This window comes from Cygnus atratus, chromosome 1 (genome assembly GCF_013377495.2).
Source record: "Cygnus atratus isolate AKBS03 ecotype Queensland, Australia chromosome 1, CAtr_DNAZoo_HiC_assembly, whole genome shotgun sequence".
Lineage (NCBI taxonomy): Eukaryota > Metazoa > Chordata > Aves > Anseriformes > Anatidae > Cygnus > Cygnus atratus.
The window spans coordinates 1,459,835-1,476,613 of NC_066362.1; the positions used below are offsets into that span (position 1 = coordinate 1,459,835).

At 65.1% G+C, this 16,779-nt stretch overlaps 2 protein-coding genes across 6 annotated transcripts in view; both read right to left on the reverse strand.

Moving 5' to 3' along the window:
• Positions 1-5,124, reverse strand: part of UBE2H (ubiquitin conjugating enzyme E2 H) — a 51,111-nt gene extending 45,987 nt beyond the window's left edge. The window contains exon 1 of one of the 5 annotated variants that reach the window (XM_050712939.1): positions 4,985-5,124. In XM_050712939.1, coding sequence (XP_050568896.1) covers positions 4,985-5,040 — 56 coding nt within the window. In that variant the 5' untranslated portion in view covers positions 5,041-5,124. Of the gene's footprint in view, positions 1-3,239; positions 3,626-4,984 lie in introns of those variants that run through there. The other 4 variants (XM_035571256.2, XM_035571261.2, XM_035571253.2 and 1 more) reach the window with 4 other exon arrangements.
• Positions 5,125-7,701: 2,577 nt separating this feature from the next.
• On the reverse strand, positions 7,702-16,602 carry ZC3HC1 (zinc finger C3HC-type containing 1). The gene is given in 11 exon segments (XM_035566576.2): positions 7,702-8,134; positions 8,887-9,096; positions 9,263-9,469; positions 10,278-10,503; positions 10,795-10,952; positions 12,063-12,190; positions 12,795-12,878; positions 14,002-14,113; positions 14,116-14,154; positions 15,053-15,152; positions 16,457-16,602. Coding segments are annotated over 11 exon segments (1,446 nt in total). The 5' UTR covers positions 16,570-16,602; the 3' UTR covers positions 7,702-8,065.
• Between the last annotated feature and the right edge of the window lie 177 nt (positions 16,603-16,779).

Genomic DNA, 16,779 nt, shown 5'->3' on the forward strand with positions numbered 1-16,779 from the left:
TTCGGCTGGGTTTGGGAGATTCCCAGCCCTGCCACCAGTCCCTCTGACTGGCTCCGAACACGTGGGAGGGCGCTCAGCGAGACGGGCTCCCAAAAAGCTCGCCGGGACCACACGACAGCCGCGCTGACGCCCGCCACGCTCCCCTAGCGCAGGGCCGAGCCCGTGGGGATCCCCGCGCAGCCGGGCTGTAAGGGGCAGCGGGAACGCCGGGCGTGCCTCCCGAGGCCCGGAGCACGACGGCGACACCGTTCCACGAGGCGAGCCACCCGTTCTACCGAAATCCTGCATCCGCCTTTTTCTTTTTTCTTTCTTTTTTTTTTTAAAAAAAAGCTGTTATTTCACGAAACCAGCCTCCGAGATTCGCTTCACCAGCGACCCCTTCGGTCCCAAGAACCCGGCGCACAGCCCTGGCAAAGGCCGCCTCGCCGCTGGGAACGCCCGAAAATCACTCCGAGGAAGGAGACAGAGGAACAGATAGTTACCCCAAGGCGCGGAGACACAACGCCTTCATTTTTTCCCCTTCTGTTTTTAAGCAGGGCCAGGACGTGAAGCTACAAGAGGCGCTCTGCTCCCGTGTTATACGGCCCGGGCTCGACGACGGGCGCAATTCGATGCTGAAGCAGGTGCTCCACCGCGTTTTCGGGTCCGGTCGACGAGCCCGAGCTTCAACAGCCCCCGCGATCAAAGCGACAAGGCAACAATGGGCGAGCGCACGTCCAGCTCCAGCCACGAGCCCGTCCGGGCAGGGGAAGGATCCAGAACGCCGCGTTCAGCCCTAAAAGCGCCGAGACGATGCCCTGGAAGTCGGCATTTAGGCGACCGAGATCCTCCCCCCCCCGCCCCCAGCTGGTTTGGTTTTGGCAGGACCAAGCGGGGATTCAGGAGGTCCCAGCACGGCAGGCAGCTCTGCGCGCCCTGCGCTGCGTTGAGCGGGGTTGTATTTACAAACCCCAAGCCGCGCCAGCGGTTCCGGGGGCGCTGGGAGGAGGCGGGGGCTCCCCCCCAGCCCCGAAACCGAACCGCGGGCACCTCTTTGCGCGTCCTGGAGCGCCGCCACGCCGTTACCCCCCCCGTCCCCCGTCCCCGGGGACCTGACTAAAGCGGAGCCCCAGAAAAAAGCAGAGCACGAGGCGGCGCGGCGTTGGGAAATTCACATCCCGATGGGGGGGGGGGGAAGAAATAAAAGAAAAAAAAGAGTTTTTTTTCCAGAACTGTCTCTCCTTAAAGGAGAAAGACGACGAGGGCAAGCCGGCCGCCGAGCCCTACCAAAACAAGACATTCCAGCGCACACGCTCTTCCCCTGGGGACAGGCCAAGGAGAACAAAGGCACGTGACGGCCCCGTTGCTCAACGCGCCCTTGGAAGGCGCTCGAGCCGGACACAAGCGCGCCGCGAGCCTCCCGGAAGGGGCATTTCAGCCCCAAAACGTAAACCGCGTCCCACCCCTGGCCTCGGCCGATCTCCGCGGGGGCAAACAGCGGGCTGCGAGCAGCAAACGCCCCGCGGGGGAACTCGGGAGCTCTGCGCTTTTATTCCGTGGGACGAGCCTGAACGCAGGCGGCAGGGGGAACAACGCTCGACGGCTCCACGGCCCTGCGAACCGGGGGGGGGACGAACGGGGAGATTCCTGGGGGGGACGAACGGGGACTGTTTCTAATTCCTTTCATGCGCTGAGCAGGGGCGACGCTTCCCTTTTTTTTCCACCCCCCCCCCCCCCCCTGCCGCTTAAAAATAGAGCCGGGAGCATCTCCCCACAAAAGGGGGCAAATAAATCAGCAAGAAATCAAACTCCCGGCCGGGGGGGAGGCTGCGGAGAGCTCGCCCTGCTGCTCCCCGGCGTGGAACAACAAAGCCCGGCCGTCAGGGGCCGAAGGCGGGGGGGGGGGTGCTCAGGGACCCCCGGGTGCGCCCCCCCGGCTGGGGTGAAGGCCGGGGGGGGGGGGGCGAAGGCTCCCCATCAGCTGGCGGCTCGCTCCGCCCCGGCCGTGGTTTCCGGGTGGTAACAGAGCAGCCAATCCGCGGAGTTGCGAGCTCTGCCCGAGGCCTCTCGCCTGCAAAAACACCGTGCCGAGGAGGCCGAAGGCTCGCCCCCAAAAGCTTGGGGGGAAACCCGCGGGGGGGGGCTCCCCCAAAGAGGAGGAGGAGGAGGCGGCCGGCGGACCCCCAAACGTTTTGGGGCACGGGGATGCCTCGGCAGGCAGTGCCCCCCCACCCCCCTCCAGGCTCCGTAAGGGTTTGGGGGTCACCCGGAAAAGTTTGGGTGACCGTAATGGGGGGCTGCAAACCTGCCCCCCCCCCCCCCCCGCCTCCATCCCGGGACACGGGGACGCCCGCTGCAGGCCCGTCCCCGGGAGAAACAATGAAGTGAAGTGACTCCGAGTTTCAGCACATCATCGCCGAGGCGATTATTAAACGTCGGCAAGGGGCACGAAGGCGAGCAGCCGGCTCCCCCCCCCCCCCCCAGCCAGGAAATCCACGGGGAGAGCCCGGAGCGACCTCTCCCCCCTTCCCCGCTCACAAAGGGGCGCCCACGAAAGGCCCCGGACACGTCAGGATTGAAAATGGGGGGGGGGGGGGGGGAAGAAAAAGAGAACGGCCCCCGCTCGGCTCCTCAACCTGTCAGAGCGGGAGGAGGCGGCGTTTGCTCGAGCCGTCGCCCCCCCCCCCCCCCCCCCTCCAAAAGCAGCCCCCCGGCAGGCCGCAAATCCGCGCCGTTATTCCCCAGCAGGAAGGCGAAAAGAGGCCGAAAAAGGGAAAACTGTCACGAAAATGGCAGCGAAATGCAGGGGGGGGGATAAAAGCGACGCGACGACAAAACCCTCGAGCCCCAGGGAGGAGCGGCCTCCAGACACATTCCTTCAGACGCCTCCTTCGGGGCCCACCAAGGCAGCCCCAAATTTCGGGGGGGCTTCCAAGCGGGATTTGCTTTCAGAGCTCAGGGAGCCGAAGACGCCCGGGCCTGAAAATAAAAAAAAAAAAAAGGCCGGGGAGGGAAGGAGGGAGGGAGGGAGGGAGGGAGGGGAGCCGAGCAGGCGTCTGCCACACGCACAACTTGCCGAGTTTGCCGGCCGCAGGACGCCGGCCGCTCTAAGCCCTCCATCCCCGGGGGGGGGTTCGGGTGTGACAGGGGGAGCCGGGCTTCGGGGAGAGCCTCCCTCGGGTTTCTTTCGTCAGAAAGCAAGGGGAAAGCAGCCGGCGCGCGGCGAGGGACGCCGGGGCATTTCGGGGCTCGCCACCTACCAGCGCACGGCCCCCGGCGCCTCTGGAAATAGGAGAGAGGAGAGGAGAGGCTTCGGAAAAGCCGCCGGCTCGGAAAAGCTGCCCTTTGTCTCCCAAAACGTCCGCGGCGGCCGGAGAGGAGACGCCGGCTGCTAAACGAACGACAACAACGAAAAATAATAGAGAGAGGGAAAAAAAAGAGCAGGGGGAGGGGAAAAGGAGAGCGGCGGCAGCTCAGGTTGGGCCTCGGCCCCTCTCTCCAGCCCAGACCTCTCCTGGCGCTGGCCCCAGCCAAGATTTTTTTTTGTGCCCCCCCCCCCCCCCCCCCCCCAAAAACCAACCCCAACCAGCCGGAATCGCCGGCCCTCCTCCCGGCGCGACCAGGCTGCGATTCGCGTTCGCCGTGTGTGTGTGTGTAACTTTAAACCCCCGGATAAAAATAGCTCAAGATTCAACCATGATCGCTAGTCATTTCCTATTTGCTCAAAAAAAAATAAAAATAAAAAAAAGAAAAAAAAAGAAAAAAGAAAAAAGAAAACCACCACCGCCAAAATACACCGAGAGCGGCTCCGGGAGAGGAGCAGGGCGCCCGGCCAACGGCAGCGCAAGTTTCCTTCGATAAGCCGCCCTCCTGCCGCCGGCGCTCTTCCCCCCCCCCCCCCCAAAAAAAAAAAAATAACCCCCAAACCCAAATAAGTTTGCTTTTTATCTCTCCGGGAACTAAATCAGACCTCGAGCCCTCGGAGCCGGCAGCCCCAGGTCCTGCTGGGGGAGGCCCGGGGGGAACATTTTGGGTGCTGTTGTCATCCGTGCCCCCCCCCCGGGCCCCCCCCCCCTCGGCGCACACCGCCGCCGCCTTGTAAACAAAACCTATTAATAAAGCGATCCCATAACCAAATTCCCGATATTTTCGATCCCGCCCGCGCTCCGGAGAGAGGCAGGGGGAGAAGGGTTTTACCTCCCCACAAAGGGGCAAGAATGAGAAGGGGGGGGGGGGGGGGGGGGTGGTGAAAAAAAGAAACGAGGAAGAAAAATATAAACAGGTCTAGGCTGGGGGGGGGGGAGGCAACCCTAACCTGGCACGTTACATAAACGGGACCTCCTCGAGACGGGGCCCGGCCCCAAAAAGCCCTTTGCCCCCGGTGCCGAGGGTTTGCTGCAAGCCAGCCCCCCCCCCCAAAAAAATAAACTTAAAGCCCTAAAGCTGGCAGCTCCGTGAAGGGCAGGCTGCAGTCGCAGGGGGGGAATAATAACCCCAATAAAGACCCCAAAAAGGTTTTTTTTAGGGGATGGGGCCGCCCTGAGCCTCCTTGTAGGGGGCGGGCAGGGCAGGGGGGTTAACAGGGAGGGGGCTGGGGGGGGGGGGGGTCACCCTTAGGGCTTAAGGAGGGGGGGGGGGGTGTCACTGTGAGCCCCAAAAGGGGGAAAATTCCCCCCAAAAAAACAAAACGGGGGGGATATAGGGGAGGATACGAGGGGGGTCAGGCCTTTCCCTGGATACGGGGGGGGGGGGGGGGGGGGGCACCTCAGGCTGGGGGGGGGGAGGGGGGGGCACATTCAGCCCTGCTGTGGGGGGCGAGGCTGGGCCTGACCTCACAAAAGGGGGAGGGGGGGGGGGGTGGCGATAACGGGGGGGGGACGGGGGGGGGGGGGGGGGCGGGTCCCCAGTTTCCTACCCTCCCAGTTACCCCCCCCCCAGCCCCGGCAGCAGGCCCACCTCCCCCCCCCCCCCCCCCCCCGCCCCCCCCAGGAGGCACCAAGGATACAGCTTGACCACGTCGGTGTCCGATCCAGCCGCTTGCCCGGGCTGGGGGGACGACATGGTGGCCGCCGCCCCCGGGGCTCCGGGCGGGCTGTCAGCGCCGCCGCCGCCGCTCCCGTCGGTGAAAGAGGGGTGGGGGTGGGGGGACGACGGGGACCGAAAGGAGCCTGGGGTGGGGGGTGGGGGGGGCGCTGGGCATGTGAGGGACCCCGGGGCCGGGACCCCCCCAAGCGGGGCCGGTGCCGGGGGTCCGGCGGCCGCCGGCCGCCCTCCTGTGTTGCCGCCCGCCGCCGCCGCCGCCGCCCGCCTCAGCCCCGCTCCGGCCGCCTCTGCCGGAGCCTCTCTCTGGCCCCCTGAACGTCCACCCGCAGTGACCTCACGACGCCCCGCCGGAGCTGCCATTGGGCCGAGCAGCCCGGCCCCGCCCCATGCCGCGGGGGGTGCCGGGAGGTGTAGTGCCGGGGGAGGGGGGGTTGTAGTTCGGGGAGTTTGGGGGGTGGGGGGGGAGGCGGGAAGAGGGAGGGCCGCGGGTTCGAGAACCCCGTTGGCGGATGAAGGGGGGGGGGCTGCTTGGGGTTGGTTTTGGGTCACAAGAGCGTTTTGGGTCCGGCGATAACAAAGGTCAACAAACAAACGAACCAGGAGCTCCCCCCCGCCCCGCCGCCGACCCCCCTTACCCCCCCCCAAAAAAAAAATTCAGCCCAGAGAGGCACCACGGGATTCACCTGCGCCCGCCCCCCGCGCTCCGCAGGGCCTCAGGTGGGGCAAGCGTGGCCCCGGCGATGGCGCCCCGCGCCACCCTTCCGTCGCCCCGAAAAAATCTGTGGGGTGGCAAATTAGGAACAGGCCACGCGCCCGGAGCCATTTTCGCCCCCCCCCCCCCCCCCCCCCCCCCCCCCCCCCCCCCCCCCCCCCCCCCCCCCCCCCCCCCCCCCCCCACCCGCACGAGGCGCGCCGCGGGGATTTCGGATGCCGTGCCGGTGAGGCGCCTCGCCCTGCCTCGGTTTTACCCAACCCGGACGGGGCGGGGAGGCACCCTGAAGGTGACAGCGGGTGGCGGGAGGGTGACATTAGCGGATGTCCCTCAGGCTGGCGTGGCACCGTCCTCGCCCCCGGGGCGGACGTCCCCGCGTTCCTGACCCCGGCATCACCAAAAATTGCGCCCGGCGTCACCTCCCCGTGCCTGCCATGGAGCCAGCACCGCCCGTCCGCGGAGGAGGAAACGCAAATCAGGGGGACCCCATAAAGTCCCCGCGAAAGGCGGGGGGGGGCCCCCCACCCTATATGAGCCACGGCTTGTCTTCCTCAATTAATGCCCCGCCCATTCCCCGAGCCAGCACCTCCGTCACGGGGGCAGGGACGTAATCCACCACCCGAGGGGTTGTGATTCTCATCCTGGGTGAGTTAAACCAGGAGGAATCCGGGCGGAAAAACAAGCGACGGGGTCAAGCGGTGATTAAAGAACGCGGGGTTCACGGGGTGGGCCCCGTTTCCCCTGACTCTGATGCTCCTCGGGCATGAACACAGAGGGAAAAAGCTGGGTTTTCTCTTGGTTCCTTTACATGGAACAGGGCGACAGGGCCCACGACGGCATTCCCGACCCTTTTTTGGGGGGTTATCCTCGGGCGGAGCTGCTGGCGGTCCTGTAGCCAGCTACACACTACCCCGTGGAGGCCCCCGCGGGTCCCAGGGGTGAGCGCACAGCGTGGGTCGGGGGCCCACCGAGTCCCCCCCTCCGCCTAAAAACTGGGGGTCTGAGGCTGGCCGGGGGCGAGCAGGGATTGTGGCACCTCGCCCGCCCATTGTGAAACGCTGCCGCACGGGCTTTGTGGGGGGTGGGCGAGCTGGGAACTGGGGAGCCCACCCTGCCGGACAAAGAACCCCTGGCCTTTGTGATCCACGGGGTGAAGGAGCACCAGTCCTCTTCCAGGAAGGAAGGGGAACCAACCCGTGCTCGAGCCCTAGGTGGCCCCCAGAAGCCCCCCCCCCCCAGGAAAGCCACGGGCAAGGTAAACCTACAAGTTTTGGGGTTCAGGGCCGGCCGCGGTGGCGCCGTTGTTGCCCGAGGGCAAGGGACCAGCCCCAAGCACGGTGGCCGCTGCCTTCCCGGGCGCCATGGCGGGCAGAAAATACCCCCAAAGACGAGATGAAGGTGATTTCCGTTAGATGCTCTCTGGGGAAACCGCGGCAGGGCCTCTGTGTGTGACGAGCACCTGGCTCGGAGGCATCCCGACCCCTAAAATAGGGACAAGGGAGAGGCTTTGCTCTGAAATATGGGAACCACACGTCCCTGCGCCTTCCCTCACGCCAGTTTGGCAGCAGCAGACCCAGGGGGAGGAGGTCCAAAGCTGCTCTGGGGGCAGCCGTGGGGTCTGAGCCCTCCCCAAAGCCCACTTCCGCGTCCTCGAGGACGGAGACACCCAGGTCAGGGTTTCCTTCCTTGCCTTTCTTCTCCCTCTCCGGGGGGAGGGGAGATCAACACCTAAGCCAGAAGAAGCCCTGAGCAGAGCCTTCCACGCTTTTCTGGCTGTGTCTCGGCCTCCCCCGAGCTCCTGCTGGGCGATTTATCACCCCGGGACAGGTGACGGGCCGTTATCTGCCCCCAGCAGCCTGGGCACACCCCGCTCTTCCGTCGACCCCCCCGCTGCAGGCGGCTGCTCGCCGGCCCGGAGCTCCCCCTGCCCCGGGAAGGAGGGCCACAGGAGCCGTAAGAAAAAAACAAAGGTGAAATGTTTATTCCCGCCTGGCATCGCCTCCCCGTGCTGCTGGGGGCAGGCCCAGCTGACCGCGGCCCCTCGTCCTGCCCCGCGCGGAGCTGTCGAAGGCCTCGGGGCCGAGGGCTACGGCAGCAACTGCCGAAGGCGGGGGGCTCCGAGGAAGGCAGACCTGGGGGGGGGGGGGTCCCCAGGGGCTGCTGGGGGGATGGTTTGGCACTGGGGCAGCCCGGGGCTTTCGCGGCACGCGTCTGAGCCCTCCCCGGGGCACGGAGCTGCCGCGGGAGCGACCGTAAAGGGGATCTGTGCCGGAGCGAGGCGCTGCCCCCAGCAAGGGCTGCGTGCGGTTCCCCCGGAGGCAGCCGGCAGGTTCAGGAGGGATTCACGCTCTCCCACTGCCGGAAAATGCGGAACACCTTGGAGGACTTCACCGAGAGGCTCTGCGGGAGAGGGGAGAGCAAAGCAACAGAGGTCAAAGCGCCGCGGAGGGATCCACGACCAAAAAGCCGGCTGAGACACCCCTCCCGGCTACCGGGACGCCAGCGAGCGCCTCTTTTTGTTGTTAGCGCGATTTCCCAGCAGGAAAACCGCGAGGGAAAAGCCCTTTGGGGGCTGCGACTCGTAGGAAGCGCTCAGGACAAAAGGGTGAAGCGGGACGGCCGCAGCTCGGCCCCGAGCGGAGCGGAGGGGAGCGCTCAAGCAGCTAACGGGGCCCTGGGGGGGGCACCCGGCACCCGCTGCGGGTGGGCTGCAGCCTCGGCTGCGCCCCCCCCCGGCTCAGCAAAGCCACGGCTCCACGAGGCTGGGGGTGCCGGCAGCAGGCCCCGGCCACCGGCACGCCCGCGGGACGCGTCGGGAGCTCTCCAGCAGGACACGAAGCGAAACTGGACCTCGGGCGGCGCTGAGGCGGGCTGGAAGGAAGGGCTGGTATTTACGGCAGCCCTCCGACAGATCCGCTCGCAGCCCGTCGCGAGCGGACGAGACCCGGCCGAGAGGCCGGCAGAGCAGCCGGAGGGGAAACAGGCTCCGAAGACACGTCCTCGGTCCCGTCCGCCCCGTCGCTGGGTCCGTGTTTAGCCCAAAGCGAGCTCGTCTGCCCCGAACCCTGCCCGTAGGCTTTCGGCCCCGGGGAAGGCAGCAGCGAGCAGTGCTCGGGTGCTCAGGTTCGGGGCTGGGAACCCCGCAGGCTCACCACAGGCTCCGTCTCGGGCACTCTGTCACATTTTCTGATGGCCAGGAGCACGTTCAGGATCACTTGCCAGCCCGGCTCTGCCTTCGGGGGCTCCTCCTGGGCCCGGGCTGCAGAATCCTCCGGGGCCTCCGCTCCCTCCACCGCGTTGACCCAGGGGCACCAGTCGCGATGCTGCGAGGTGGGGTCAAAGAAACTCCTCGAGGAAGCGTCCTGGGCAGGCAGAGAAGAGGGCAGCGAAGGATATCAGTGACGGGATCGTTTCAAACAGGCTCCGGAGACGCGATGAAACCCTCCCCATGCCCGAACACCAGCCCCGAGCTGGCCCGGAGCTTCATCTCCCGCAGGCTCCTGCTCCACCCGGCCCCGCGGCACTCACCGAGCTGCTGGAAGAGCAGAGCCGTGCCCGCTTGGCCCTGCGGACGGGGCTGGACGGCACATCCACGGCCGCTTCCCCCTGCCCCATGCTGCGGGTGACGGGGCGGCTCCGCAGCGTGGGGCTGGCTGCCTCCGCTTCGCCTCGCTCCACGGGGCTGGGGGAGTCCCAAGCCCGCGGGCGAGAGACCACCGGGGACGGGCTCTTCTCCTGCTGCCGGCGGGGAAAGGACAAGGATTAGCCGAGCCCGGGCACTGGGATTCGCTGGGGGAACCCTCCTGGGAAGCGGTTCTGCGGAAAAGGAGCCGGGGGCCCGGCGGACACCAAGCTGAACGTGAGCCGGTGACGTGCCCCTGCTGATGGGGAAAGTATCCCCAGCAGGTCGAGGGAGGTGATTTTCGCCCCTCTGCTCAGCACCGGTGAGGCTGCACCTGGGGAACTGGGTCCAGTTCTGGGCTCCCCAGTACGAGAGGGACACGGACGGAGCGGAGAGAGCTCAGCAAAGGACAACGAAAACGACGAAGAGACTTAAACGTCTCCGCTACAAGGAAAGGCTGAAACCTGGAGCCCAGGAGGTTCCCTCTGCCCCCCGGCAGCACTTCTGGGCTGGGTGGGTGCCGGAGCCCTGCCACGGGTACCCAGAGGTTGCGGAGCCCCCTCCTTGGAGAGCTTCTTGGATGTGGGGCTGGGCGCCAGCCTGGGGTGGCCCTGCTGGAGCAGGGGGGGGGACCAGATGGACCCGGAGGCCCCTTCCACCCTCAGCCATTTTGCGGTTCTGCGGTTCCTCGGGCCACCAGCACAGCCTCTGCCTGACGGCGACAGGGAGGCGCTGCGCGGCTCAAATCGGAGACCAAAACCCCCTCAAGCTCTCCCGGCAGGAGCTGTGCCACCACCGACGGGGCCCACGGCACCAAGAAGAGCCCCTTCCGGGGTAGCGGACACCCAAACTACTTCGGCCTCCAGCCCTGCGTGCCCCCGCAACCAAGACGTCCTGAGCCTGCTGAGCGCCGCGCCGTACCTGCTCGGAGCCCGGAGGAACCGCGTCTTGGCTCCGCGTCAGCATCCTGCGCGGAGACGTGGGCACGGGCGGGCAGCGCTCGGCGGGTGCCGTCGGGGCGCCGCTGGGGCCGCACGAGTCCAGCTCCGGGCCGCCAGGCTCGAGCTGGTGGAAGCCCCACAGCCCCACCTTCCTCATGCAGCGCGAGCAGGTGATGACCGAGAGGAGCAGGGAGCCGGACACGGCGCTGCGGGGACGGAGCCAAGGCACGGGGGGAAGGTTGGGGTGAGCCCGGGCCCTTCCCGAAAACGGCGGCCTTCAGAACGGCCGCGGGTATTTGGGAAGGGTCGCGGGCACGCAGCCAGCACCCCTCAGCCGCTGGTCGGGTAGCCCAGCGTGCTGGGAAGGACGTGAAAACCCACCCGCAGCCCCGATGTAAATTCTTAAAAGTTTGCATTTCGCTTTGGCGCAGACCAGGGGCACGCTCAGCTCATCCGCCGAGCGCCCGAAGACGTCGCGGGGTCGGCCCCGCACTCACCCGCAGGTCCAGCCGCACAGCGCCAGGACGCAGGCGGAAACGTGCACTGGCAGGGCTTCCGAGGTGAACCTCGCCGGCGGCTTCTCCCCCTCCGCGTTGTGCTCGAGCTCCTCCCTGATCAGCTGGAGGAGCAAGGTGATCTTCTCCTCCGTCAGGGACTGGGGGACGGAGAGAGGCTGGGGGTCAGGGGCAGCGCTCACCTTCCTTTTGAGTCCATCGGCGTCTGGGGCTGGATTTGCCCCCTGCCCGGTGCCCCGCAGCTCCTTTTTTTTTTTAATTGAAGCGCTGCCCTCGGGGCTCCCGGCCTGGCAACGACGCTGAAATACGAAAACGACGGGAAAACCCCCGGTGTGACAGATGAGGGACTCTCTGGTTAGAAAAGCGGGTCAGGATAAAAGCAAGAGCCCCAGACCAGGCACGTCAGCCTGGCAACGTACCCTGCCCGTACCCACACGACGCGTGGAGAAAGGTCCCAGTTCGCTGCCCCGAAGGGCACGAGCTTGCACACTCAGCTCTTCAATTCTCTGGTTAGCACGCTAAAGCCACCCGGAGCGACGGCGCTCTCCTTCCCCGTGCCCGTTTGCCTCTCCCTGCTGCCTGCTTCCCCGGATGCCGAGCGGATCTCAGCTCTGACAAGCAGGGATTGTGAGGCCGCCTGTGTTTGGGCGAGCCAAGAGCACTTTTGGGGCCGTTGGCGAGACACAGAGAGAGAAAAGAGCCCTCGCAGGCTACGCTTCGGCTCCTGCCTCCCTGCTCCTCCCTCCCGCAGGGGTAAGCGCTCGTCTCCAGCCTCTTGTAGGATCCTCAGAGCCCCTGGAGGTAACGAACGGGGCGGGGGGCGGGGGGGGAGGAGTTGCCAGGGAAAAGTCCCAAAGGGCTCTGTGGGACCCAAAACGGCTTTTGCATCTTGCCAGGGAAAGCAGGACGCCGGCGCTGCAGCCCCTTGCCACCGGCAACATCGTGCCGGCACGAGCCAGCTGCGCCCGCGTTGGGCAAAGGCTTGCGCGGCAGAAACCCTCCCGAACGCGGCAGAAACCCTCCCGAACGCGGCAGAAACCCTCCCGAACTCCCTTTGAGGTGCCTCCAGAAAGGCCAGGGGAAAAATCGCCCCGCAGGGAGCACCCGTGGAGAAAGCCACGGCGACGCCGGACCCTCAACACGCGCGGCCCAGGTCCTCGCCTGGAGCCGTTTCAGGCAGGGGGCGCGCAGCGCGGGCACCGCTCGCCCCGTCACAGGGGCCTCGAGCAGCCCAGCACCGAGGAACTCACCGTGCTTTTCATGTCCTCGGCTCGGAGGGAGGGCAGCTGCAGCTCCAGCTGGCACAGGCTCTGGAAGCGCTCCAGGAAGTCCTGGAGAAGGGCCCGGGGCTCGTCCACCAGCAGCAGAGCGAAGCGGTCTGGCGGAGGGGGGGGAAAAAAAAAAAAAAAAAAGAAAGAAAAAAGGAAAAAAAAAAAAAGTGGCCTTGGGTGCGACGTCTGCCTTCCCGCCCCTCGTTAGCCCGCAGGAAGAGGGGAAACGAGGCCAGCAAAGGTCTGCTGACGGTCTTGGCTTTTAAAGGAAACGCTGAGCAGCCTCTCGTTCCTTCGCCAGGACCCGTCCTAGCGCAGCACGGCTTTGAATCGCGGAATTATTTGGGTTCAGACCTTCAAATCACCAGGAAGACAAAGTCTACGACCCTCTGAGCGCCCCATGTCATCCGCCCCCCCCCCCCCACCCGCTCCCACCTACAACCCGAGCAGCATTTTCCCTGCCCGGGAGGCACACGAAGGTTAACGGAGGCAGCGCTGGCCCAGAACTCGAGACGCGGGGCTCCCGCTGCCGCTCGGAGACTCCCCCCCCCTGCCGCTGAGCTTCCGCATCCCCAGGAGAGGGGGGGAAAATAGGACTGGGACGCCGCCGCCTGCTGCGGGAGCTTGGGGAGAAGCCACAGAGGCGAGAGGAGAAGAGAAGAGCGACGGAAAGGGAGATCCCGGGGCGGCGCTGGGCTCCGCGGGACCGACCTGGGCAGGGGCTGTCCGGCCAGAAGCAGAACTTCTCGTGCGCGGTGCACAAGGACTTCTTCAGCTCCGAGCAGCGCTCCTTATCTGCAAGGCAAAACCCACCGCTACGCCTCGGGGAAGGGGAGGGAAAGAACAAACAGCAAGCGGGGACGAGGGGAGCCGCAGCAGACGCGGCCCAAGCCAGCCACCAGCCCCGGGACCGCTTCCTCTCCCCGGTTTTTACCTTTGCCTGCACCTGGGCTGCTGCCAGACCCCAGCTAACGTACCTGAGCCCTCCACCCGGGCCGCAGGAGCCGAATCGCAGCCCTGCCTGGAAGTCAAGCTCCCCCCTCCCTCAAAGATTCAATGTTTCATTCCCTCATTCGCGTTTCAGAATCGAAACGCTCGTTTTTACGTTTACCTCTCCTTCTCCGCCCCCGCTTATTCCAGGTCTTCCTGAGGCGCCGTGATCCCTACCCGAGCGGTCGGGCCGGGCTTTATTTGAGGAAGACGGCCCGAGCGACCAGCGGGAGGAAAAGCAGCCGAGAGGAAAGGCTGCTGCAGCTCCGAGCCGGGCTGCGCCTCCGCTGCTCGGCGGGGAACGAGAGCAGGGACCCGTAAGAAAGGGGGAAAAAAAAACAAAACAAAACGAGGCGAGGAGATGAAACTCGGTGGTGGCGGGCAAAAAAAAAAACCTTTCCAGGCACCTGGGACAGACCCGGGCGGAGGAAAATGAGGGTTTGGGCAGGGTTTGGGCTCGGGAGCCAGCACCGGGACAGCTCTGGCGATCCAACCCGGCGCAAACAGGGCAGCGGGGGGCTTTCTGGGTTAAATTACACGAGGTGAGCGTCTGCACAGGCTGGCAGTGCCAGCAGCCCCCCGGTCTTCTCAATTAAGAAAAGTTTAAGGTCTTTTCAATCAAGCCAAAGTCTTTTCAATCAAGCCAAAGTCGTTTCAATCAAGCCAAAGCCGTTTTTAATTAAGAAGAACCAGCGGAGGACCAGCGCAGCGGACCGGGGAGCCTGGAAACCCGCCTCCGGCAGCGGGAGCGGGGAGTTTTATCGCGCCGCCGCAAACTAAGGGACCTTTATCAGACCCGTTTCTCAGGGGCAGAAGGCGCCCGGCGCCACCCAGACAGGCCCACGGGGTCCGTTTCGGGCGGACAGCGGGGCGCGGAATCCCGAACCCCGCGCCTGGGAAGGTTCCCCCCTGCCCTCAGGATACGCACACTTGGCGAAGTCGAAGGCGAGCTGCAGGCTGGCGCAGAGGAAGGCCCGGCAGCTGGAGCACTTCAGCACGTCGCACTCCACGTTGGCCCAGCCGTACCTGGCGCACACCAGCGCGGGGACAGCTCGTGGGGTTTGCCCGCCCACTTCAGCGGGTGGCGGCGTTAAGGAGAAAAGCCCCCGAAACCCCGCCCCCAACAAAAAAAAAAATTCACCGGCTGCCCTCCACCACCTGTAGGCGCCTCGCTCCTCACGGGGCGGCTCGTCCCTAGGGGGAAAAAAAAAAACAAAAAACCAAAACAAACAAACAAACAAACAAAAAAAAGCCAAACCAAACAAAAACACAAACCAAACCAACAAAAAACCAAACCAACAAAAAACCAAACCAACAAAAAACCAAACCAACAAAAAAACCAAACCAACAAAAAAACCAAACCAACAAAAAACCAAACCAACAAAAAACCAAACCAACAAAAAACCAAACCAACAAAAAACCAAACCAACAAAAAACCAAACCAACAAAAAACCAAACCAACAAAAAACCAAACCAACAAAAACCAAACCAACAAAAAACCAAACCAACAAAAAACCAAACCAACAAAAAACCAAACCAACAACCAACAAAAAACCAAACCAACAAAAAACCAAACCAACAAAAAACCAAACCAACAAAAAACCAAACCAACAAAAAAACAAACCAACAAAAAAACAAACCAACAAAAAAAACCAAACCAACAAAAAAACAAACCAACAAAAAAAACCAAACCAACAAAAAAAACAAACCAACAAAAAAACAAACCAACAAAAAAACAAACCAAACAAAAAAACCAAACCAAACAAAAAAACCAAACCAAACAAAAACACAAACCAAAAAACCAAACCAAAAAACCAAACCAAACCAAAAAACCAAACCAAAAACCAAAAAAACACCAAACCAAAAATAAAAAAAAACAAACAAGAAACCAACCAAAAAACCCGGGGAGATGCAGGGAAACCTCGGGGATGGCGAAGCGGGGAGAGGGGAGGCCGGAAGCTCAGCGCCACGAAGGATATGGTGAAGGTTTCCACCCGGCTGAAATAAGCCTCTTTGCTCGTCGACTCCGAGGGGGGAGCGTCCCCGCTGGCGGGCTGCGGCCGGCCGGCCGCCTCCTTCCTAGAGGGACACAGCGAGTCAGCGAGCGAAAACCTTCTGCCGTCTCGTCCTTCAGGCTGACCCCCGCCGTCCCCCCCCCCCAACCCCGGCCGCCGTCCCATCCCCAGAAGCCCCCCCCCCCCCCCCCCGAGCCCGCGGTTTTAAGGGGTTCGCTCGCAAAGCGGCGCACGGAAAGCACAAAAGGCGGACTTCGCGCGTTAAACGTTTCGTAAGCGGCGGCAGGGGCTGGCGAGGGTCGGGCGTGACAAGCGGGAGGTGGGAGCTTTCTCGGAGCCCCCCCGGTAAGAGCTGAGCCTCTCGGAGCCCCCCCAGTGCCCACCAGTAAGACCCAAGTCGGTGCCCCCCCGGGGGCTCCGGCGCATTTTTCGGCTCTCAGGCCCAGTGCGGGGCCAGCTCAGCTCCCTCAGGCTGCGGCCAGCGTCTGTCCCCCCCCCCCCCCCCCCCCAAGCCTCTCGTTACCCGCCCTCCCAGCGTCCCAGCACCTCCCAGTTCCTCCCAGTACTTCCCAGTTCCCCTCCCCGTGCCTCCCAGCGCCCCGTGCTCCCAGCACACCCCCTGTTACCAGCCCCAACCCCCCCCCAGCACCCCCCAAAGCCCCCCTCAGCGCCCCCCTAAGCCCCCCCACCACCCTTCAAAACCCCCAGCGCCCCCTTAAGCCCCCTTCAGCACCCCCAAATCCCCCCCATCACTCTCAACCCCCCCCATCACCCCCCAATCCCCCCTCAGCACTCCCCAAACCCCCCCCTAACGCCCCCAACCCCCTCCTCAGCACCCCCTTAGGCCCCCCCAGCACCCTCCTAAGACCCCCTCAGCACCCCCAAAGCCCCCCAGCGGCCCCCAACCCCCCCCCCGGACCCCCAAATCCCCCCCAGCGCCCCCAAATCCCCCCTCAGCCCCCCCCAACCCCCTCCTCAGCACCCCCTTAAGCCCTCCCAGCACCCTCCTAGGACCCCCTCAGCACCCCCAAAGCCCCCCCCAGCGGCCCCCAACCCCCCCAGCACCCCCAAATCCCCCCAAGAACCCCCCCAACCCCCCCCACCGCCCTCAATCCCCCCCCAACGCCCTCAATCCCCGCCTCATCACCCCCAACCCCCCCCCCAGCACCCTCCTAAGCCCCCCTCAGCACCCCCCAGCACCCCCAAACCCCCCTCAGCACCCCCCAGCCCCCCCCATCGCCCCCAACCCCCCCCCTCAGCGCCCTCCCCTCAGCGCCGCTGCCCCCCCAGCCGGGCCCGGCCCCCCCCCTCCCGGCTCCCCCCACCCCCTCAGGCCTTTCCCCGGCCGCTTCCCCCCCCCCCCCCCACCCGTCGCTGCCGCCCCCCTCCGGGGCGATGCCGCCGTCGATGAGGTCCCGGATCTGCTGCGGGGTGGCTGCGGGCGGCCTCCCTCGGGCCCCCGCCGCGCTGGGCGCCGCCATCTTGGTCCCGCAGCGCGTCCCCGTCGCTTTGGGGGGGGCGGGGGGGCGGGGCCGAGCGGGAAACGCAGCCCGCGCACGTTCGTTCCGCCGCTTTTTCGTTCCGCGTCTCTTTCGTTCCGCCCCCCTGCCGGCATCACTCTGGGGGGGCGGAGCTGCTCCCGAGCTCGGCGCTCGATTGCTTCTGCCTGCCCGCGCCCACACACCGCCCTT